A 23870-nucleotide genomic window follows, 5' to 3' on the forward strand; every position below is an offset into this window, starting at 1 on the left:
CCCTGGAATTTCCCATGCAAAAGTATGGGACTGGTGCACATGTATATTGAACTCCCACACAGTGGGACATCCACTACATCGAACCCTGCGCAGCGCTGAAGCTTAGAAAGACCATTTTTCCTAGCAAGTATTGCTCAATTTTCAGCCATGTTCTGACCAGTTCCGATCCCTCTTCGCACACAGGTGACAAAAAGGTGGTGTTATTTCATCACACTGATCTGGTGCATTGAGCAGCACTTGCGAGTAAACCAGTATCTTTGATGGACGATCTGCAGGTCTTCACGTGTGGGCATAGTGTTAAAAAAAAAAAAACATCGCCTAGGACACCAAAATGAAAATGCCAAGTCACTCAGCAATCACGTTGCAATGTTCCCAATCCCTTCCTTGTTTGTAAGCACACAATGACATGCAAGCATAAAAAGCACGGCCTTCGAGAAGTGCAACCTCATGATGAATATTCAGTGTTTGCGGTTTTAAAACCCATGTCTCAGAGGCTGCACATCAAAGCAGCTGAAAACAGAGGCTGCCAGCTGCAAAGCCATACGTGAAATCGATATTGGCAACATTTCAACGGCAGTTACTCGGCACTCGGCATTGTCTTTTGCGCCTTGTGGATGTGTTTACTTCTCGTCTCGTTCCTGATAAATCCTCATTCGGGAGTTGAACTGAACGTTTACCCGCACGTAGAGATATGTTATGACTGGTGCTTTGAGCAACATCAAGTAAAGCCTCGTCGTAAACATTTGTTGTGGGCCAGGTGACGACTTCGGGTGCGTCATGACCGCTGACAACGGCGTACAGTGCCTCAGTGAATTCTGCAACTTATCAGCATTTCCAGCCACCATTTCAGACAGTGAGCGACTTCATGACGACGTAGCTGTTTCTGACTGCATCGATGCTGAGATGATAGCTGCCGTTGCCGGTGTGCAAAAGTTTACACGCGTGTGGTGTAATATGCCATCGCTTTCGGTGCCACCGCTAACCAACCGTATGCCATGCTAAAAAGCTTGCAACGGCATTCTGCATCAACCTACGCTGTTGTGGCCGAAGGAGCTGAATTTGCTTATTTGAAAAGCTTCAATGACGTTGAGAATGACTGAAACTTAACAGCGTGCAAGAAGCAAGAAACGTTTACAGACAATTTTCATGCGAAATAAAATGCTGTACTTGCAGTTCACATCTTGTTATTTATTATACTGCAAGCAAATTGTTATGTTAGCATTTGTAACAATTTCTGCGGCTTGAAGTGCTCTATTTTAGGCCTTAAATATGCATATTTTTCACATACACTAATCGATATATCGAACTATTATTAATTAATTGATATATCAAACTATTATCGAACTCCTTCGAGTTCCATATATCCGGGATTGACTGTATTCAGAACCCGCTGCGGCATCCAATTTCTGCCTACATAGGTAATCACATTCCTGATAAGAGACTGCCATTGAGAGACTAAAAACACATACAACAGTTTCATTTATAATTATTAAAGTTCACATATCCTACAAAAACAACAGCACTCTGCAGTTGCCCACCAGCATAGAGAATGAAGTCACTGAGACTTCGTATTGGCCGTATGCTACTGAATGTTAATGACAAGCTTTACCTGTAGTAAAATGACCATCCACGTTACGGCATTGTAGCCTTGAAAAAAGCCACCAGCCAAGAGCTGGTTCCAATCAGACACCAACATGGCCACTATTCCTAAGAGGAATCCGAAGATTGCTGCAAGGTAAATTGTTTAAAGGTAATGTAATAAAAGAAGGCAAGTACAGTCTTAAGGAAAAAAAAAGTTGCACAAGTGACCGGTACCAGTAGTGGCAAGACTGTCACATGCGACGCTGTTCTTGCTCAAGTGCCAATATCGAAAGTGCCCAGCACATTCCACTCTTCAAAGCGAAGGTAGCAGTGGAAAGCACTTCGACAAAAAGCTTTTTCAGATAAAGGAACAGTTGCTGGCAAAACCAGCAAAAACATAAAAGAAAGAAATCATTCACTTAGCCGCATTCGTTGATCAATGAACAATCGTTTCTTTAAGATATGAGCTTTTGGATCCATCAACAGCAAGACGGGCTGCTTTTTGACAGTCTGCCAGACATCTCTGCTTCGTAAAATGGAATGCGCTAGGCAATGAGCGACAGCACCGCATGGCACAATTTTGTACCTTTGATCATTTCTGCTAACTTTTTTCAAACTGTACACCTAGCCCGAGTGGAAATTTAATCTGCTAAAACAAGCACAAAAAAGGTGCACAACACTAGCACTTTCAACAAGGCACATTCAATGGTGCATGTTTTTTCAGAAGCTCATTCTCCTGCTTTCATTTAAATATACCATGGTCAAAAATTAACGGAGAGCTTATTTATGTAAAAAAAATTCATCAGAAAATAAGAATGGGCTAGTGTACATTACACATTCTCAAATCATGACCCTTGATTTACCATTGTCACTAAGGCAGAAAGAATACAACCACTCTATTTTTGCCAGTTATAACACATGAAACAGGAACCTGCAGAACAACAAAGAATTCGAGAAGAAGCAAAAATTATACAGTGTGCGACAGAACAAAAATGATAGCCTGCGTGATCGGTTCCTTTGAAAATGCATAAGTCATCTCCTAGATATCAACAGAAAATATAGGTTGGAAGGTATTTTACATAAATATTTAGGTTTGCGTGTACGTGCTATACACCGCACTTCGGGATACTGAGAGCCTCGAAAATGCACAGTGACTTCCCTACTTCTCTCATGTCACTACGCTGCATTCACTACAACTAAATATGATGATGTGATAACTGCCATTTTTGTTTTGCTGTGTTTGCTCCAGCGGACTACATCTAGGCGACTGCTCAAGTCCATGTCTGCGGGGCACGCGTGTTTGGCAACGGTGCTGTCTTGTTTCTTGTTCGAAAGATCTCTTTTATGCGATCCGTGTGGAAGTACGTCCCAGTTCTGTGTGATGACGTGGTTGAACATCGAACACGTTAGGTGGCAATAGTTGCACCCTGTGGCCTCTTGTTTTCGGGCCTCTCTCAAATTGAAACTGAGACTAGTTGGTAATGAGGAGCCTCTAATTAATTATCGGTCACACACTGCAGCAAACGATGGGCTGTGTTACCCCTAACAGGCTCCCAGCAATACATTCCAGCAAAAGAATGTGACGCCGAAAGTTTTGTGTTAGTTAGTAACAGTTCAATTAACAGAGATGGGAGGAAAGCAGAGCGAATTAGAAAGCGACGATATCAAAAGAAAACATGGCCCTGGTCAGATTGTGTCAAGAGAGGGAACGATAACTGCTTATTTATCGTAAGTTGGAGCATCGAAATGAATACTGAGAAGTGCATATCAGAGCAGCGCAGAGTTAGGTGCAGGGTAGCTGCTCATTACCTAATTAGCAAATTTGAGAGGCCCTTGGCGCCAAAATTATGAATGGAAGCATGGCAAATTTTTGGTGGTTTTCGACTTAGATCTCGACTGAGTTATGCCTTTCATGCGTAGTGTCATCAATGCAAATGAGTGAAATTTTTAAAAGTCAGTGGCAACACTGATTAAGTAGAGTGACACAACTATAGCAAAAAAGCTCATTGATTTGAACTTGGTTATTCAAAACCTGCAGTTAGTTAGAACCGACGCCCCAGCCCTGGCACAGCCCTGAGTATTTCTACTCCCGATAATTTGAAGGCATCGGTATCCACAATAGCTAATTCAAATTGGAAGCCCCTGGTTTTCATTTCTCCTTGCACGAGTTGGCTCACAGTGATCAAAACGTGTTGTAACACCACATTAAACAAAATTTGCTAGAGATGCAAAACAACAGGAGCATTTATTACAGACCATGACTGTACCGTCTCACCAAGTTGGATATTTCGTATCCACAATGACCATGTAATCTCTTTGAGCAGCTTTTCTAAGTAGATGCCGCTGAAGCCACTGGACAGACACGATGCAAGTACAGCCAAGAGGCCCAGAAACTGGTAAGGTCCCTGCTTGAAGTCAGTCTCTGGTGCTTTTCCCGTTGGCATCTGCAAGGTATCATGTCAAACTGTTGTGACATTTCACTTTAGCTAAATTGACTGCAAATTACAGTCGAATCTCGATAGTTCGAACTCGAAGGGGCCCGAAAATTTGTTCGTATTAAAGGAAGTTCAAATTACCGAAAGCTAAGTAAACAGACGGCTCCCCACGCAGTGGCGCATGTGCATTGAGCCTACACACGAAGAGGAAATTTCAGAGGACTTACATTTATTCTCCAATTGCAGGACATCCGTCATTATTTAAAGTAATTGGTGATGCGCGTCTGCACACATTTGCCTTGCAGCGAGTCAATCAAATTCGCACGCAGCTTGCAAAGCATGTCTATTTCGGCTTCAGCATTCTTTTTTGCAAGAGAGGTTGCGCGTGGCAATGTCTAGCGCCGGCCCTATCTGAAGACGAAGATAACAATGACTGCATCTCCGCTACTACCCTTTGCGTCAAAGCCAGAGCGTGGCCAGCATGTAACGAGAAAGGAGGAGAGTCTCCACGCTGAGAGAAGCAGATCGGCATTTAAAAGAGAACCAACACTCCACTGCAGCTTTTTTTTTTTTTTTTTGCTCTCTTCGTGCTGTTTGTTGAAAGGAGCAGGGTTATGTGGCAGGGACAGGAAAGGGGAAACCATGGCGCCGGCATGTGAGAGAAAGCCACACTTCGCGACAGCTTTTTTCTTTCCTCTGTCGCCTTGCACGCGGCGTTGGAAGGAGAAGGGTCTTTACGTAGCAGGGAAGGAAAAGAGAGAAGCGCGGCACAAGCGCGTCGCAGATCGGCATTGAGAGAGAGCAAACATTCCACCGCAGCCTTTTCTTTCCTTTTCCTTTTCTTCGCGCGCAATGTTGAGGTGTCAAAAGTGCTGCCGCAGGATTGGGCGGGGTGCTGAGAGCCTTTTCAGAGCGCGGTATGTTCAAATGAACCATCGCAAGTGCTTGCGCATTCGAATTACCGGGCGTTTTCGCCCAATGGAATACCCACAGCTTTGACGGGACCTCATCATCGTGAGTTCGAATTAAGTGTGTTCAAATTAATGAGATTTGACTAAGTAGTAATTTGGACAAACTAAGAAATTGTCATGGCTTATTAAACATGCAAAAGAAATCAAGGCAGCTTAGAACCAGTGGTGCCAAGCCTGAAGGAAGTGCGGAGCTGAGCTGCCTTTGTTTTATGTCTTTGGTTTTCTCTTTCTTTCCTCCTTTATTTTTTATTTTCTAGTCTTTTCTGTCTTTACTTCTACGTATTTTGAAATTTGTCCCTATTTTTTCCTTCCTTTTTCTCTGTTTCATTTTTCCACTTGCTTTTTCCTTTTTTTTTCCACTTTTATATGAGGTTCTACTTGAAGTGCTCTGCCCTTAATATCATCATCAAGGCACTTGAAGAAAAAGAGGATTGAGTCTTTTCTTTGGCGTGAACACACGCTACAGGTGGCTGTGCTATATGGCTGCATTATGGCTGCATGATATATGGCTGCATGATAGCATTTTGCCACCTACTTCTAGTAGTGGGTCGTCTGGCAAGGTGAAGGCTCACACCACAGAGAAGAAAGAAGTGCGCGTGGACCCCCGCTCTGGCAAACAAGCGCAACCGACGCGCTTGGTTAGAGCCCTGTTGCTCGGACATCAATAAACCTTGTCGACACCCTCTGGAGCAACGTGACAATTGGCGGAGGTGCTGGGTAGCCCCTCACGGATGTTTCAGACCCCTCCTGGAAGCGGCACCACAAGCCCAGTGCGAGTCCACACTCCTGTTCATCGGACAAGCCGCAGGATCAGGTGATTGCCACCCGAAGCTGACCCTACAGTTCACACCAGTATGATGAGCACGTCCGTTCAAACCACTTTAACAGGAACGGGACTCCCGGTGACTCGGTACACCCTCGAAAGTCCACAGGTTCCGACACCGTTTCATGGCACCGAGCTCGAAGACGTCGAGGACTGGTTGGTCGACTTCGAACGCGTGGCTGCTTTGAACGACTGGAACGACGCGGCCAAACTACGGCGTGTGTACTTCTATTTGGAGGATGGAGCACGTACCTGGTACATGAATCACTAGGAACAGATGACATCGTGGCCCGAATTCCGTCGTTGGCTGTTGGACACTTACAGAAGTGCTGATCGCCACGAACGAGCGGAGCGAGCGATCCAGGCCTGCATCCAGATGCCCAACGAAACTGTCATGACCTATGTGGAAGATATGACGCGCCTGTTCCGACGGGCTGATCCAAGTATGACAGAAGAAAAGAAGTTGCGTCACCTGATGCGGGGAGTTAAGGAGCAGCTTTTCGCTGGCCTTGTACGGAGCCCTCCGAGCACGGTCGCCGAGTTTTTGTCTGAAGCCGTCACGATGGAAAAGATGATGCATCGATCCACCCTGTATGAGCAGCAAGTGAACACGTCCACTGCTCAAGTTCTCATGACTTTTGGGAGCAACGCCGAGTGTCTGCGCGACCTTATCCGCTCTATAGTACGCCAGGAGCTGCAAAAGGCTGCCACACCACCACTAACTACGGTGAGTTCTATTGCAAGTATCGTCAAGGACGAGCTGCATCATGCCCTGCGTGACCCTGTGAGTCTGGATAACGCCACACCCGCCCCGGCTGACTACCACCGTGCGACTTATGCGGAAGCCTTGAAGCGCCCAGCTTCCTCTTCCCCGCTGTTTGTTCAGGCACCTCCTACAGTTTCACTTCAGTCGGCGCAGCCTCTACGGTACTACGAGAACACACGCACGCCCCCACCCCTCGTTTACGCCAACCCTGTGCATCTTGCGGAACAACCAGCACACTACCTTGACGACAGACGTGCTTCACCTCGGAAATCTGATGTTTGGCGCACTCCTGATCGCCGACCTTTGTGCTTCCACTGCGATGAAGCGGACCATTTGTACCGCCAGTGTCCATACCGGCGCCTCGGGCTGCGCGGCTTTTCAGTATATTCAGCGCCTCCTCGGTATGGCCAGCGACCCCGGGACATCGAGGGTTACCTGGCTCAACAGCGCATGCCACCGCCTTCTGGACGGCAGCCGCGCTCACCGTCGCCGAGGCACTTTTCATCTTCGCCACAGCGCCATGCTGGCGCACGGTCCCCCAGTCCCCGCCGGGAAAACTAACGCAAGCGACCCTTGGAGGCGAGGTCGCTGGCAGTCGACGTGCTGAAGACCTCCGGTCGATGCTAACAGTAAAGGGTGTGGATTCGACTGAGCGATATGTGCGGCTTTCTCTGGATATACCGGTGCTGATAGACGGCTATGCAGTAGGTGCTTTAGTTGATACCGGGGCTGACTATTCGATACTAAGCGGGAAAATGACCAGACTACTAAAGAAGGTAATCACGCCCTGGCATGGCTCTGTGATTCGAACGGCTGGTGGCCACACCGTCTCTCCGCTTGGACCTGCACGAGCAGAGTTCGGGTCTGTGGTTATACTTTTGTAGCAAGTTTTCTTGTGCTCCGTGAATGTTCACGCGACGTTATTCTTGGTGTTGACTTCCTGCAGGAGTATGGAGCTGTCATTGACCTTCAAGAGAATCACATCACCTTCTCAGCCGACCGAGCAATCGACAAGCAGGACGACCAACAACGTGCAGACATTCTTCGTGTTTCTGCTGAAAGTATAACGCTTCCTCCAAGAGCCAGTGTTATTGTCGACGTCACATGCTGTGGATTGCGAAATGGTGAAGCGATTGCAGAAAGTAATTTTGAACACCTGCTGACTCAAGGTGTTTGTGTGGCTAGGAGTATCATACAGCTACGTGATGGCCGATCTCAACTGCTCGTTACAAATTTCAGCAACGAACACCGACACCTTTACCGTGGCACTTTGTTAGCGTTTGCAGATGAATTAGATACCGTTCCCATCTGCTTCTCGTCGGACGCAGTGGAGGCCACCGATACGTCTCTAAACAATATCGATATTAATTCTAACCTCACACCAGAAAACCAGACAGCACTGCGAAAACTCTTGCTTGAATTCAAGTCATGCTTCGCTGCTTCCTCTAAGGTGCGCCAGACTTCGATCACTAGGCACAGAATCATCACTTACGACGACGCCTGCCCAGTACACCAACAGCCTTACCGTGTGTCAGCGAAGAAACGAGAAGCCATTCGTACGCAAGTTCGAGAAATGCTTGACGACGGCACCATCGAGCCTTCCAACAGTGCGTGGTCCTCTCCGGTCGTCCTAGTCAAGCAGAAAGACGGAACGCTACGTTTTTGCATCGATTACCAGAAGCTGAACAGCGTGACTAAAAAGGACGTGTACCCGCTGCCACGCATCGACGACTCGTTAGACAGATTACGCCGCGCCCACTATTTTTCCTCTTTGGATTTAAAAAGCGGGTACTGGCAGATCGAGGTCGACGAGCGAGATCGCGAGAAAACGGCCTTTGTTACCCCTGATGGCCTGTATGAATTTCGAGTCCTTCCTTTTGGTTTGTGTTCAGCGCCCGCAACCTTCCAGCGAATGATGGACACTGTGCTTACTGGTCTGAAGTGGCAAACTTGTCCCGTATACCTTGATGATGTTGTCGTTTTTTCTGAAACCTTCCAGCAACATCTTCATCGCCTCAGGAATGTGCTACAGGCTATTCAATCAGCAGATCTTACACTCGAACCGCAGAAGTGTCACTTTGGTTATGAAGAGCTCAAATTGCTTGGCCATATAGTCAACGCGAAAGGAGTCCGACCCGACCCCGACAAACTTGTCACTGTAGCCGCGTTTCCGCATCCTACAGACAAAAAGACTGTTCGGCGCTTTCTGGGCTTGTGCACCTACTATCGACGATTTATTAGAGGGTTTTCGAAGATAGCGGAACCCTTGACTCGCCTTACACGCGACGACACACCGTTTGTATGGGCTACCGAACAACAGGCTGCTTTTGCCGAGCTACGACAGCGGATGCAGTCAGCCCCTCTTCTTGCGCATTTTGACGATGATGCTGACACAGAGGTGCACACTGACGCCAGTAACATCGGCCTCGGCGCAGTGCTCGTCCAGCATCAACACGGCAAAGAACGAGTCATTGCCTATGCCAGCCGCTCACTGTCTCGTACCGAGGTGAATTACACGACCACAGAGAAAGAGTGTCTCGCAGTAGTGTGGGCGATCACCAAGTTTCACCCGTACCTCTATGGTCGTCCATTTAAAGTGGTGACGGACCACCATGCCCTCTGCTGGTTGGTAAACATTCGTGATCCCTCTGGACGACTGGCCCGATGAAGCTTGCGTCTACAGGAATTTGATGTTGCCATCGTATATAAGTCTGGACGGAAGTATGAAGACGCTAATACGCTGTCGCGTGCACCGATACCTTTAGTCAATCAGGAAGAAGACGACGATGACAGTTTCCTGGGCGCCCTTAGCTCATCTGACTTGAGCAGACGCCAGTGAGAGGATGAAGAGATTCAACCGCTCATCGACTATCTGGAGGGTCATAGCGCCGTTATACCTCGCCATCTATTTTGTGTCATGACGTCTTTCTGCCTTTGAGGTAATGTCCTGTACAAAAAAAAACGCCCGTTCTACGAGCCGCGCTTACCTCCTCGTCGTTCCGAAGGACATGTGGGACGAAGTCCTCTCCACGTGCCATGACGAGCCCACATCTGGTCATCTAGGTTACTCGCGAACGCTCGCCAGAGTAAGTGAGGCGTACTACTGGCCTGGACTTTCGGCAAGCGTGAAGCAGTACGCTACAAGCTGTCGTGAATGCCAGCGTCGAAAGTCGCCACCAAGCAAGCCGGCTGGATTACTTCAGCCAATTGATCCACCCCACAAGCCATTTGACCAAGTCGGCATGGACATTCTCAGTCCATTTCCTTTATCATCCTACGGCAACAAATGGGTCATTGTTGCAACTGACTATTTGACCCGCTACGCTGAGACACAGGCGATACCACGAGCCACGGCTTCTGAGGTAGCACAGTTCTTCATGTGCCACATTGTTCTGCGCCATGGTGCTCCATCTACAGTGATAACCGACAGAGGAACAGCGTTCACTGCACAGCTTATTGATGAAGTTTTTCGGCTAAGTAACACTAGGCATCGAACGACGACTGCCTACCATCCGCAGAGCAACGGCTTAACCGAGCGACTAAATAAGACAGTCACAAACATGATCTCCATGTACATCGATGTCCAACACAAAACATGGGATCGCATTTTGCCTTATGTGACGTTCGCTTATAACACCGCCGTTCAAGAAACAACCCGATTTACACCGTTTCGCCTTCTCTACGGCCGCGAAGTTCAGACGATGCTGGATGCGATGCTTCCTTATGAAGGCGCTGATCGATTAACAACTGACGCAGAAGAATTTGCAGAGCGTGCCGAGGAAACTCGCCAGCTCGCCCGGCTACACATTGGTCAGCAGCAACAGGTCGGTGCACGACGTTACAATATGCGTCACACTGACGTATCTTACAGTACGGGAGACCAAGTTTGGGTTTGGACCCCTGTTCGACGCCGTGGCCTCTCCGAAAAGTTGCTCAGCAGATACTTCGGTCCGTATAAAGTAATACGCCGCGTGAGCGACGTAAACTACGAAATGGTTCCGGACGCTACGTCGTCACGATGGGCACAACGAAAACAACCGACCTCTGACATAGTTCACGTGGTGCGCATGAAGCCCTATTTTGCGCGTTCCTAAAAGACCACTTTTCCTGTGTTTTTTTTTATTTGTGCTCTGGCAATTGCCTCATCATTGGTGAACTTATCGCATCTAACATTTGATTATTGGTGCCCTTTTTCATTGTTTAACCTACTTTGTTTTGGTTTTTTTTCCAATAACTTTCAAAGTTTTTCAAGGTTTCAAGGTTTTTTTTCAAAGAAAGAGCATCGGGACGATGCTCTTTCTTTTTTTTTGTTGAGGAGGAATATTGCCACCTACTTCTAGTAGTGGGTCGTCTAGCAAGGTGAAGGCTCACACCACAGAGAAGAAAGAAGTGCGCGTGGACCCCCCGCTCTGGCAAACAAGCCCAACCGATGCGCTTGGTTAGAGCCCTGTTGCTCGGACATCAATAAACCTTGTCGACACCCCCTGGAGCGACGTGACAATATGATAGGCTGCTAACCCTAAAGTGCTACACACTTAAACACATACAGTGGCCTATAAGCAAGGCTTTATTAGGTATATGTGGATGGTTTTAACCCCTTATCATGTCACCAATCTTAATTTTCTAGCCAAGTGTGGCCTTCAGTACAAAGCAGCTGGCTGCATTTTTCTGGCTAACATTGAACGTTTGCATTTCTTTAGTACAATGTACACCAGAACTTATGACTCTAGCCAATTCCTGCCATGTTTCTCGCTTTAGCCTCTGTTATGGGTTTCTCCACTCCATGCCACACAACAGCCAGCTAGTAGTACAATGCCCTGTTCACTGCACGGGCCATCCAAACAATGTCATCCCACCACAAGTTCATAGCACTACATTCAAGCAGAGATTTTTCGTTACCAACTGGCTAATATAAAGTGACCATATATTGTATACTCCTAAGCGGGACAAAATGGGGGTGAGAGGGGGGGAGTATGATGGGAGGCAGAACATATGTAGCTCAAAGAGAAAATTCCTTTTTTAATAGTACGGCTGTTTTGGATTCAAAGTAAGGCTGCAAATTCCAGACAAAAACTCGAGTGTGTGCGCACGCTCATTTCCATTGACGTTAATGTCACCTCTAGCTCACGGTGTGGCCACTAGACGTGGAAGTTCATAAAGATGCATTTTATTTATTACTTTCCAGTAGTTTCAGTTCAACATCTGAGCACCCAATCCTTCTGTTCGGATCAAAAACTCCGTGTTGAAACATTTGTTCATCATCACTTTAATGTAGCATTCCAGTGGGACACTTTAAATACAAATAAATAGCAATGACAGGCAGCAAGCATATTTTCTTGCATGTTAAGAACCCCAATTTTCAGAGCCCTGCACTATGGCATCTTTCATATGCCTATGATTGTTTTGAGATGTTAAACCCCAACAATTATTACATTAAGCATAATAGCTTGGATAAAAGCAGGAAAAGAGGACAAGAAAGAAAATATTTTGCACGTGATTCATGTTCTTTTGAAGGCACAAAGTAAAGAAAATGAAATGCAAATTGATGTTTCATAACAAAGAAAGTAGAAGGTGGCTTTAAAGGGACCCACAACTGGCCAGAACAGGTGATTATATTCCGGTGGAAAGGAAAAGAGCGTGAATTATGGTGACAGGTGACAGCATACTTTTTGTGATCTGAGTAGGATTGATATTTTTAAATCGCGTTTAAAAGTAACCAAAATTGGCCTAGCGCAAGACCTATGAACCACAAATATGAAGTCCTAGTCACTTTGCTGTGATTATTTGAAGAGCACCAAACTAAGGGCTTAAATTTTGAATACGTTTGTTATTGTTCATTTACGTTTGCTTCTATGTGGCTTACAAGGTAAAAGAAGTAGAGCATGAGAGCGAAGTTGCTTTCATGGCCTCTGCAGGGAAACAAAGGCAGTGGTGCACGCATGCGGCGTTTCCAGAGTAGCTCAATTCCCATAGAAGCACGTGAGCTCGTGAATGCGATCGCTGCGACACGCGAAATTATTTACCAATCTGCATTCTCTAGGCATGCGGCTGGTGGCAGTGATGATCGCAGTTCATTGGATTTGTAGCTACCGCTGTCGTCCGTCAAAGCATGTCGCTGTGGGGCTACTTGATAGGGGTCCAAGTTTCGCGCTAGCATACAGCCAGAATTCATGCCTCTAACTCGCATCAAGTTGTCAAGCAATGGCATATCGAAGCAGTCCAACTATGACTGATAGTGAACTACCATATGTGAATTGTTGATCATGAGTAATCGTGTCATTCTGTTTTGAAAGACTTGGCTTAGCTGGACTTGGCTAAAGTAAAAACATCGACCCGTGCACGGCTGAAAGTACTTTTATAATAAGTGCTGTAACTCTGGTAAAAGAATTTAACACGCTAGAAAGCAGTGGTCGTGAGACTTCAGACTTGACAAACACAGCATTACGTGTTTGTACTTGGGGCTCCATTGTTCTATCACTGCTGGTGTTATACAGCATAAAATTACTATTGTTATCACATCCGCTGTTTGCAGCATGTCTCCTTAAGACTGCATAATCGTGACAAATCGAAAAACTCTGATTATAAATGTTCTACGGTATTTTCTGCACTACCATTCCGTGATTACAAGCTCTGACTGGTAAGCTTTCTGTTGCACTCGAGAAAACAGGTACCATAAATATTAGTTGTGGGTCCCTTTAAAGAAGATTGCCAAGTGCTTCCTGCCTGTCATTGCTGATGCACTGAGCAAAATGTTTCCCTGAAATATTTCTTTTATTTAAGTAAACACTCTTCTTTGCGGTGTATTTTATACACGTTAACAAAAAAATTAATATTTGATTCTTGTATTTCTTTCCATGTTGCAAAGCTAATCGACATGGGCTATGCGTTTCTTGCCCCAAGTGCACAAACTGTCACTTTATCACATCTTTTTTTCCTCACGAAGCAGAATATGTAAAAAATTAAGGCAGCTTCACCTTAGTGGGGCCAAGCTTGGAAGCGCAGAGCCAGGTAGCCTTCTTTGTTCCACCTTGGTTTTCTCTTTCTTTACTCCTCAGTTTCTTTCTTCCTTTTTTTCCCCTTTCTTTCATTTCCCTGTATTTCTCACTTGCTTTGTTTTTCAGTTTTTACATGTGGTTTGCGTAGTATTTTCATAGCCATAGCAGTAATTTCCACACCTAATATCATCATCAAGGCGCTTGTAGAGCAAGAGGAAGAAGGCTTCTTGGTGAGAGCGCATGCTCAGTATGCTACGGTTTGCTATGCTGAGGGTAGTTTTGCCTATGTTACATCAAGTGCCGCTTACAGCATATGACAGCCTGGCTTCAAAGATGCTCCACACTATAAGAGCCTTCCCTGTCGCACTGCTGCCATTATAATTCATCCACTTTACACCCTTGAGACGCCATGAACACAATTTCGTACACCACTCGTTCTTGCAATTTGCATCAAGTAGAGGCTAATAAAGAGCAAGATATATCATACTTTAGATGAATTGAAGCTTCTGCGTAAAAAATCTGCCGTCATTTACTTTCATTTTGCAGTGTACTGATACATATTGACGCGTGTGTACTGGTGGACCAAACCACCAGTACACACGCGTCAATATGATCACTTTCCTGAAGGCCCTACCACGCTTGACAAGTCGTGCGACATGCCGCTTCCAGCCAGCAATGAGAAAAACAGAATTTTCATAGCTCAATATTGAGATAACCCAAAATGAATTTGCACTATATTAATAGTCAGAGATTTTATTCCGGTTATGCTAAAAGTAAGCATCAATGTTTTCATGGTAACGAGTTATTTAATTAAAACCTAATTAGGATGGATTACTATCACGCACATAAACTCAACAATTATCATATGGTTTGTGTAGCAATATAATATTGAGTGCCTTGAAGTAACATTATAGTTATTTGACACAATTACAGAGAGTTCTTGATAGGTGGCGTCTGAAAGGGTTAAAGACAAAATACTCACTGGTGTTCTCTTCACTATTTGCACATGCTAAGCTTGCTTGCACTTTTACAAGCACTGTGACAGTGAGCACTACGGTAAAATAAACCTATAACATACAGGAAAACCAAATGTAAAGCACATACTATACTATACCTGAACAAGTGCAACTCCAACAATGAGAAGTACAAGTGAGAACCACTGCTGCTTTGATATTCGGCGCTTTAACATCCACACACTAAACATGGCTGTAGTAAGTATCTTCAGCTGGTAGGTTACCTGTAAAAGCCAGGGAGAGTAAAATAACACTTCACGATTACAAAACAAAACTACTGCAATCAAAATACTTATTTTTCTTCTTTTCAGGACGTCCTTAAAATGTCTATTTAACATCTCAAGCATTAGCACTATTACTCAAATGTAAAAAAAGTTTTCCAGATCTTTGACACCTAAGGTCAACCCATGCATTACAATAAAATACCAAAATAAAAACATTTCTTTTGGGATGCAATGAAAAGTTGCTCCTTGCATGAAAATCTTGGTTGTGTTATAATTGAGTAAATACGGCAAGTATGGGTGAAAAGACATGACAGACTTACCATGCCTCTAGATTCCTATTTTGATGGGAACAGCTATATCCGAATTTCATAGCCTAAAAATGTCTATTTCGATGTTTTCTCGCATCTTTATTCTTTATATTATGCTACAGTAGTCAGCTAAGAATGTCTAAAATTAATCTATTTAATACCAAAAGCACTTGTATTGCAACATGCATTCGTTATACCAACGTTACAGCAAGAAATAACGTCAATCAATGCGAAACGTGCTTTAGTTGGTCCGTGTCATGATACACCTGAATGTGACCTAGAGTACTCATGTTTTCATGTATTAGGCCACTCTCATCAAGCAACTTGGTTAAACAGGCACAATTCTATTCTGCAATTGTGGAGCTCTTTCTGGGTGCCCAGGGCAAGCTTGTCACTGACGACAGTGAATCTGTTGATGATAAAGTTTAAAATTTTGCTGTGTCTTCTGACGAAAATACTGGATTTTCCCTACAGCAAGCACTGCCACAAGACCTGGCGAGCGAAAGAAATTTGCGACTTCAAAGAGCACTGGATCACTGAATCTTACAATGAAGAAATATCTGTCCTGACCCTAGGTAAATATTGTAATGGGTCAAATGCGAAGAAGCAGCTTAATGATGGTAAAGGATGAAGAGGACAAAGTGACAATTCAACCGGAAAATTGAATTGTCAATTTGCCTGTGGCTGTTGCATGTCTTGGTAAAAAATAAGAATTTGAACCCTCACAGCAGTTCATTGAAGTTAACATTTGCGGCATGCAGAAACGTCATGTTGAGGCAGACCAATATGCATAGACTCGTCCAATTGTTTTAGCCCACAAATGGACAAAATCAAAAGGGACAGTACTGCCCTTGTCTATTTGTGTGCTGAAAAGTGAGACATGACTTATGAACATGCCCAAGCATATATATGCTCTTTCACCTAAACTCCTCTTCTCTAAGCCCGTCATAGGTCGCCCAGCAGGCTCGGCTAACTTTCTTGTCAAACTGGTGAAGCAGAGCCGCTGCACGAAGTGTTGAAGCAAGTGGGCACAGCAGGGACATCACGGCGCATGCACAGTCTGGCAGGACCTTAGCGAAGTTGTGCTAGACTCACGAAGTAGGTGCGATTCTATGCAGAGCTGTGCCAACAGTTGCTGCACAGTGGTGACGTCGTGGCATATGCGCAGTTGCGCGCAGCTCACAGAGACTAGGCGAACCTGTGTCTGGGCTCGCAAAGCTGGCACAATTCTATGCACCGCTATGCCACTGGTTGCTAGGTAAACCGCAGTGGGGTCATTGCTGCGCAGTTTTTTGTTCATGACGGACGAACTAACGCATGGCTTAAACAGCTCCGCTGTTAAAAATTTGCTTTTAAAGTTAATGCTAACTGCAGGCCAAGCAGTCTATTTTTTATTCATTATGCACTCCTGCTGAGGCTTCATGCTTCAACAGAGCGAAGAGAGTTAAGCTAATGCACTTTCTGGTAAGTGCACTCTACAGGGAGTGTCGCTAACTATATTGTCATGGGGTCGTGACGGGGCCGAATGGAGCATACTGCAGGTCGGAGATAAAACTATTTATGTTTATTTGGTCCAAACCTGTGGCCAGGAAACTGAAGGACAAATTACAGCAACACACGGGCACTGGTAGTGGCGAACAGAGTGCCGGCAGGCGGTCAACTGACAAGCGGTGATGGCCGTTGGCTTTATACACATGTGGTCGAATATTCTAGCGTAATCACTAGCAGCCACGTAACTTCCAGAATAATCTGTAATGTTCTTGAAGGGGGTAATCTAATCGAAATTATCTACTTCAGTCCTCAAGCTTCTTAAACAGTGTATGTGCAATTTGAGCTGAGAATTACGTACAGTGTAATGGGGTGATAACTAAACTTGTGGATGGGACGTGGAATTGCCTCCCTCTGAAAACGGCATCGTCTCAATGCTTAAACAGAAAAAGAAAGTAAAATAATAATACAAAAAATTACAAACTATAAATTATAATACAGAAATAACAACAACAATAAAATACACTCTTTCAGTTTGTTAATGTGCATGAAACGTATTTAGGCGCGACATGGATGACTTCAGGTCGCGATCGACGCCGTTGAGAGTTCGTGATGCTGTCGACGACAACATCATAGTCTAGTGGGCCGAGGCCTCGTACTACCCTGCATGGTCCAAAGTTTCGTCGCATAAGTTTCCACCGAGTCCACGTCGGCGTATCGACGTCCATACCCAAGCACGCTCACCGGGCTGGTATTCCACGAAGCGTCGTCGAAGACTGTAATGGCGGCGGTCGGTCGCCTGCTGATTCGTGATGCGCAGGTGGGCGAGTTGATGAGCTTTTTCCGCGCGCTGAAGGTAAGTGGTGAGTTCAAGGTTCTCTTCGTCAGCGACGTTTGGAAGCATAGTGTCAAGGGTCGTTGCCGGGCTCCTTCCATAAACCAAGTTGTACGGCGTCATCTGCGTCGTTTCTTGGACGGCCGTATTATACGCGAAGGTCACGTACAGAAGGATGGCGTCTCACGTCTTGTGTTCAACATCGACACAATGGCCAACATGTCGGCGATTGTCTTGTTTAGCTGCTCAGTGAGACCATTTGTCTGTGGGTGGTAGGCGGTAGTGTGGCGGTGGCTTGTCTACGACATTTACTGTTGATTTGACTCAAGATCGCTTGAGTCAAATCAACAGTAAATGTCGTATCTCTATCAGTGACCACAACCTCCGGGGCGCCATGACAAAGGACGATGTTCTCAACGAAAAACTTGGCTACCTTTTTGGCCCTACCTTTGGGGAGGGTCTTTGTTTCGACGTAGCGAGTGAGGTAGTCAGTACCTATGACGATCCATTTGTCGCCGGAATTCGAAATTGAAAACGGCCCCAGTAGGTCTATCTCGATTTGTCGGAATGGTCGACGAGGTGGTTCCATCGGCTGGAGAAAGGCTGCTGGCCTTGTCGGCAGGTTTTTACATAGTGGGTTACGCCAGCATTGAGGCGGGGACAGCACAACTTCTCTTGTATTCTCACCAGCGTACGAGAAAACCCAAGGTGTCCAGCCATTTGGTCATCATGCAGAGCATTCAGAACTTCTGAATGTGGTTACTTAGAAAGTCCATCCCAAGTATCACATCCCTGGAGCAATGTTGTAAAATTACAAAGCTTGCAGGATATGTTCAGTTTTTGAGGGTGATTCTTGCTGTGTAAATTCCTGCCGGTGTAATTAGGTGACGTCCAACAGTACGAATTTCAGGGCCTTCACAGGCGGTCCTTACTTTTTTCAGCTTGGCGGCGAACGGCCCGCTGATGACAGAATAGTCAGCTCCGGTGTCGACGAGAGCTGTGACGCTGTGGCCATCGATGAGGACGTCGAGGCCGCGAGTGGATCGCCTCGTGTTGCAGTTTGGTCATGGCATTGGATGATGGCTACGACGATTTGTACTGCTGCCTCAACATTGCGTTGTCAGGTTTTTTGATGGCCACGAAGTATCGACGCCAGAGCTGCATTCGGGGTGCGGCAGGTTCTTGATACGTCGCCGCGTCGTCGTCGTTGGTGATGGCGGAGGATCTTCAGTAGTTCATCATACAGCAACCACACCTCCATTGGTTGCAGCCCTTAGTTTTCTTGGTAAGGGCTCGAAGATCGGCCTGAATATTCTAGCGTTATCACTAGCGGCCACGTAGGCTCCAGAATAATCTGTAATGTTCTCGAAGGGGGCGTAATCTTATCGAGATGATCTACTTCAGTCTCGAAGCTTCTCAAACAGTGCTTTCGAGGTTTGCGCTGAGAATTACGTACAGTGTAATGGAGTGATAACAAAGCTTGTGGAAGATATGTGGCAATATTTTTTGAAGACCTAGCAGCTAAGTCGCAAAGTACCCTAGCTCAAAGTAATACTACATTTGCCCATTTGGCAGAAGAAATAAGCGTCCTTATTGCACCTGTTACACCTGTAAGGAAACAGAACAGACCTGGTAGGTGGCAGCATCCAGGAGTGAGAGTGCGTAGAACAGCAGATTGTTTTGGATGGTGTAAAGTCCTGCAGGCACCAGCATTTTGGAAGTTTCAAATGGCTGCCTCCACACTTCGTTTCGAAGCTGCAGCACCAGTGCTGGGACAGAGAAACCTTAACACAAGAGCACATATAATGCATTGAGCTTGATGGAGACAACAATAAAATAATTTGCAATCATATGGATATACAGTGACATATGGACATATACATGCACATGGATACATGGACATAGAAAGACAAATATGGACATATAAAGACCACATGAGAACATAGGTTCAAGCATTTGTTTCCTTATATCCATGACATTAGGATTGCTGAAAGAACATTTCTGACATTTTCTTGGACACTTATTTGCGAGTGCCTTTACTAATGAAACATTCCAAACTTTTCATAGCGCATTTTTGTGCTTGCGCACATTATAAGAATGTGCAAAATTGATGGCTTGATGGTGAAATTGTGGACACACAACACGGTGGCTTGGATGACATCACAGCAGCAGCATCACGCAGTCATCAACCTATTTCAGCATGATAATAATCTTGCTGGGCTGTTATTCGGCCTCTGAGCGCAAATAGCAAAATAAACAGCGTGCAATGTACTAATAACATATTAACAGAGCCGAGGCGTGATTCTAAAAAGACAGGGCATGCAAACATGCACACAACAAAGAGGCCATGTTGTGCAGTTGTACTGAACACAAAGAAGACATCATGACATTACGAACACCAACTACCAATTGAAAAGACGCAAAGAAGTAAAAAAAAGGGCATGAAAATTTACTTGTGCATGCCCATGCAACAGGCGAACCTACCGATCTACCATGCATGGGAGTCTACATAAAAGATGACTGTCAAGGCATTTCATTTCATCCTTATGCATGTTACTCAATGGTTGGCCCATGCATGTGCAACCACTATTATCGATATGCCATGTCTCAATCATCAGACGTGTTTCCTTATTCCTACACCTGTACAAAACTGCACATTCATAATTTTAGCAAGAGTTTACATACTCAAAAATGTAAGGATAGGTTTGAAGATAAGCATTAGGTCAGTAATCTCTTATGTTCCAAGTAATCACTGATTAATGCATGTACTACTGCAGTAGCATGTACTACTGGCCGCAGCTGAAAGGGATTTTATACAACACATTTGTATTGCAATCAGTGAATTTGTCGGTAAGTTTTATGAAACGAATATCAATCTGCTTTTTGCCCCTTTTACTCGCCCATTATTTCTTTACACCATAGCACAAATTTTGACTGGCTTATTGGCAGACGTAAAAACACCATTATTGCCGAATCCACTTCCTCCATTCTTAAGTCTGTAAAATACGCAATGAATGATATACCTCTGACATGTTTTTTCCTATAACTTCTTGAGCATCTTTTCATTAGTTAGTTAGCATTTGTGATGCCATAACTTTTTTTCTTGTGGCCATGTTTGCAAGCCGTTTTTTTTCTTCTTATGAACCCTGACAACACTAGCACAATGTCGCAATGGTCAGGTCCCACCATGTTGGAGCTCCAAACAAAACAAAGTCTTTATGATTAGTGTAAACACGAAAGGATACACCTAACAAAAAATACAGTTTACTTACATTTCAATACCCCATAACTTGTTCCCAATAGAAGCCGCAAGAATAGCACAGTTTACTTAAGTAGGCCAAAGTACATGATTTAAGCAGCGATAGTACGTTTTCGGAAGCATCCCATCACTCTTGTTCAGCATATGCACAGCTGCCTGTATGTGCAGAGATTCCAGGTGCAGGCATGACACCAAGCTTTTTTTCTCTGGACTAAGCAAATGCACTTGACCCAGAAATAGCAAATGAGTTCTGTGGAAACGCGCTAGACCAGTCAATTTGGTGGCCTGTGGATTCCACATGTTCAACAATGAAATTCGAGGCCACATGCCATATTCTTATATCAGATCTGTGTTGTTTAGTTGTTCTTGAAATTACTGGTTTCACCAATATATGGGTTGTCTCAATCGTGGCACCCTGCTGCGTAAACAACACTGGAAAAATTTTCGCTTGACAACTTGTTCTTCTAGTTGACTTTATGTTTGTGAATTTTTTTTTGCAGTAAAGAAACTCAGAATTAGAGCAAAGTCCATGTTTTAGAAGCTTTTTTTGCAGTAAACAAACTGAGTTAGCAGGCGCAACAGTCTGATTTCATGACAGTTGGCTCTACTGCAGAGTTGGTACTGTTAAACGCCACATTTGAATAGATAGGGCCAAAAGAGTTTTATGAAGCATTCCCTTTCACAAAAAGCACCATGCACATGCATAACTAATCCGTCTATTTCACTGTCACCAAAATGTGCAGCACAGGCACAATGAAAGCTGGAAGAGGGACTTTCATACAGCCTTTTTTAAACACTATTGGGGAAACTACTATTAGCACACTTGCACTGTACCCCGTTACGCCATAGATAATTAAATTTTCGAGACATAGAGAAGCGTACACTATTCCATTAGTATTCATCATTCTTCAGAGAAGCGTACACCTATAAGGCATTATGTGCACCTAGTTTATGCTGTGGCTATTGAGAATGAAGAATTCAGTATAAGCCTTTTGCAATTAGTTGGAGGCCTAAAACGACCTACTCGTTACACAATTATTGTGTGACACAGGATGTTACTTTACTCATTCTAAAATGCTCTATTACACATGTTAACGTGATTTCATAACCCGCATGACGACTGCAGAGGGTCAGTTTGTAATGAAGCTCTGTGTTAGAATACTGGGCTGCTATGCTGAAGGCCCCTGTTCAAATACCATTCTAGGCTCCGAATTTTTATTTAGTTCACTTTTTATTTCTTTTTACACAATGGTGCTTATAAAAACAGGCGGTGGTGGCAGGCAACTACAGCGGAAATATCAGCCCTCGTGCTGACCTCATAACAGCTGTTGCTGTAAAACAGCACACGATCTTTCTGCATAGAGAATGGTTATCTAGTGTAATAAGTACATTTGAATGAAACCTGTTTGCGACTTTTCTCGGCGTTGTATTTACAATGCAGTTGTACACATGTATTGCATGTGGCAAGTAGCCTAGGTAGGGCTGTTAAATCAGAAATGGTGCTGTTGTTGGAAGTTAGCACTGAGTTTTTTTGTGTAGGAATTCATTTTTTTTCCCCGTGCAACAGCAAATATAAATTTGGTAACAATGGAGCCAGCATCATCAGTAAACAACAGCATGGTGATCTAAAATGTGAGCTATTTGCAGCAAGCACTTTTTAACCCTTAGACACCATATGCAAAAAAACATATTGTACACCACTAATGTTTTTTTTTTGCTTTTTGTAAGAACTAGGGGTTAAGAAAGAGTGAGACACAACGAGCTTTAGATGAATCACACTGCCTGCACAATAAATTCGTCTTCATTAAACTTCATTTTGCAGTGTACTGCTGCATATGATCTCTTAATGTGCTGAAGGCACTAATACATTGGATGAGTAGTTCGATGTGCTGCTCCCCGAGAGCCATGCGAGGAGTAAACTTTTTCTTTGCTCGAAATAGACATAGCCAAAATTTAACTTGCACTGTATTTATAGCCCGAGATTTAATTTTATTTATATATACTAAAACAGAGCATGAATGACTTTACGATGAATAGACATTTAATTAGAACTAATTAGGACTAGTAACAATAACATATACTTCAACATAGTATGACGTTATTTTTGTGGCAATAGACTACTGAGTGCCTTGAAATAGCGTTGTATCGGTTTGGCGCATTAACAGAGAGTTATTCATAAGTGTATGTCTCCTGAGAGGGTTCAGAATACCGTCTATTTCGGATTTTTACACTTGGACATGTTCAACTTTAGTGGCAAGGGTGCTGCAATCTCGTCGGCGCGAGCTTACCGTTGTTCCATAGCAGCACTGCCACGCACGTGATAATCTTGAGAAATTCCGCGCACACAACCGCCGAGCTCGACAGGTAACGCGGACCTTGTACCGCTTGCGTGCGTGAATAGCGCAGCAGAAGCACCAACGTCGTTGTCTGGATCACGATGAAAAGTAGCGACGTGTACTTGAGAATGTTCGCCATCTGTAAAACGACATAGGTGGCGAGGCCACCCATTTCAATATCGGCAGATTTCTCACGCTGCATGTTACGCGAAGCGGCGTTCTGTGTACGATTACGTCGGTTGAAGAGTACTCTAGCTTTACCACGCAGGCGGGAAGATCATGAGCGCTTAGAGTTCATGCTGCCACATCCTTAGCAGCAGAATGCATTTTTTTTTTCTTATTACAGCTACTTTCAGTTCCGGAACACCCGAACACCTGCTGCTGAAAGTCTACCACGTACTGCTCACCGGCTTGTTTTTCCGAATAAGCATACCACACGATCTCCTTCCAACAGCTGATCACGTCACTTCCTAGAATGCCGAAAGCATGAAGGTTTCGATATTCGCCCATGCATTGCAAGCTTTATCTTGATAAAGACCCACAAAAACGTGATTTTGCGGAAGACACGGGTTTCTGTTACCTGCTTTCGCTCAGGCGGCGGCGCTGGCTGCTTCATCGTAAACGGCTTGCGGCCAGTAGCGTGGCGGTCATATCACAGGTGTGCTAGAGGGCTACGTCACAACAACGAAACGTAGATATCATGTCAATATCACACCCATCTTCAAATCGTTGCCTGTTGCAATTTCGTAAACGAACCCCAGGTAGCCGAGGCGCAGATAACGAAAGCGAACCGAAAGAACAGCGGAAAGGGGCTTTTTCTCGATGTCGATGACAAT

General features: G+C 44.8%; 1 protein-coding gene across 2 annotated transcripts in view; it reads right to left on the reverse strand.

The window, feature by feature from the left end:
- The window catches only part of LOC119180756 (UDP-N-acetylglucosamine transporter), a 39361-nt gene extending 15491 nt beyond the window's left edge, over positions 1-23870 (reverse strand). Inside the window, exons 1-6 of one of the 2 annotated variants that reach the window (XM_037431888.2) lie at positions 23615-23870; positions 22987-23173; positions 19069-19223; positions 14686-14808; positions 3857-4025; positions 1610-1728 (exon numbers count right to left, since the gene is read on the reverse strand). In XM_037431888.2, coding sequence (XP_037287785.2) covers positions 1610-1728; positions 3857-4025; positions 14686-14808; positions 19069-19223; positions 22987-23173; positions 23615-23650 — 789 coding nt within the window. In that variant the 5' untranslated portion in view covers positions 23651-23870. Of the gene's footprint in view, positions 1-1609; positions 1729-3856; positions 4026-14685; positions 14809-19068; positions 19224-22986; positions 23174-23441; positions 23569-23614 lie in introns of those variants that run through there. The other variant, XM_075874927.1, reaches the window with a different exon arrangement.

This window comes from Rhipicephalus microplus, chromosome 10 (genome assembly GCF_043290135.1).
Source record: "Rhipicephalus microplus isolate Deutch F79 chromosome 10, USDA_Rmic, whole genome shotgun sequence".
Taxonomy (NCBI): domain Eukaryota; kingdom Metazoa; phylum Arthropoda; class Arachnida; order Ixodida; family Ixodidae; genus Rhipicephalus; species Rhipicephalus microplus.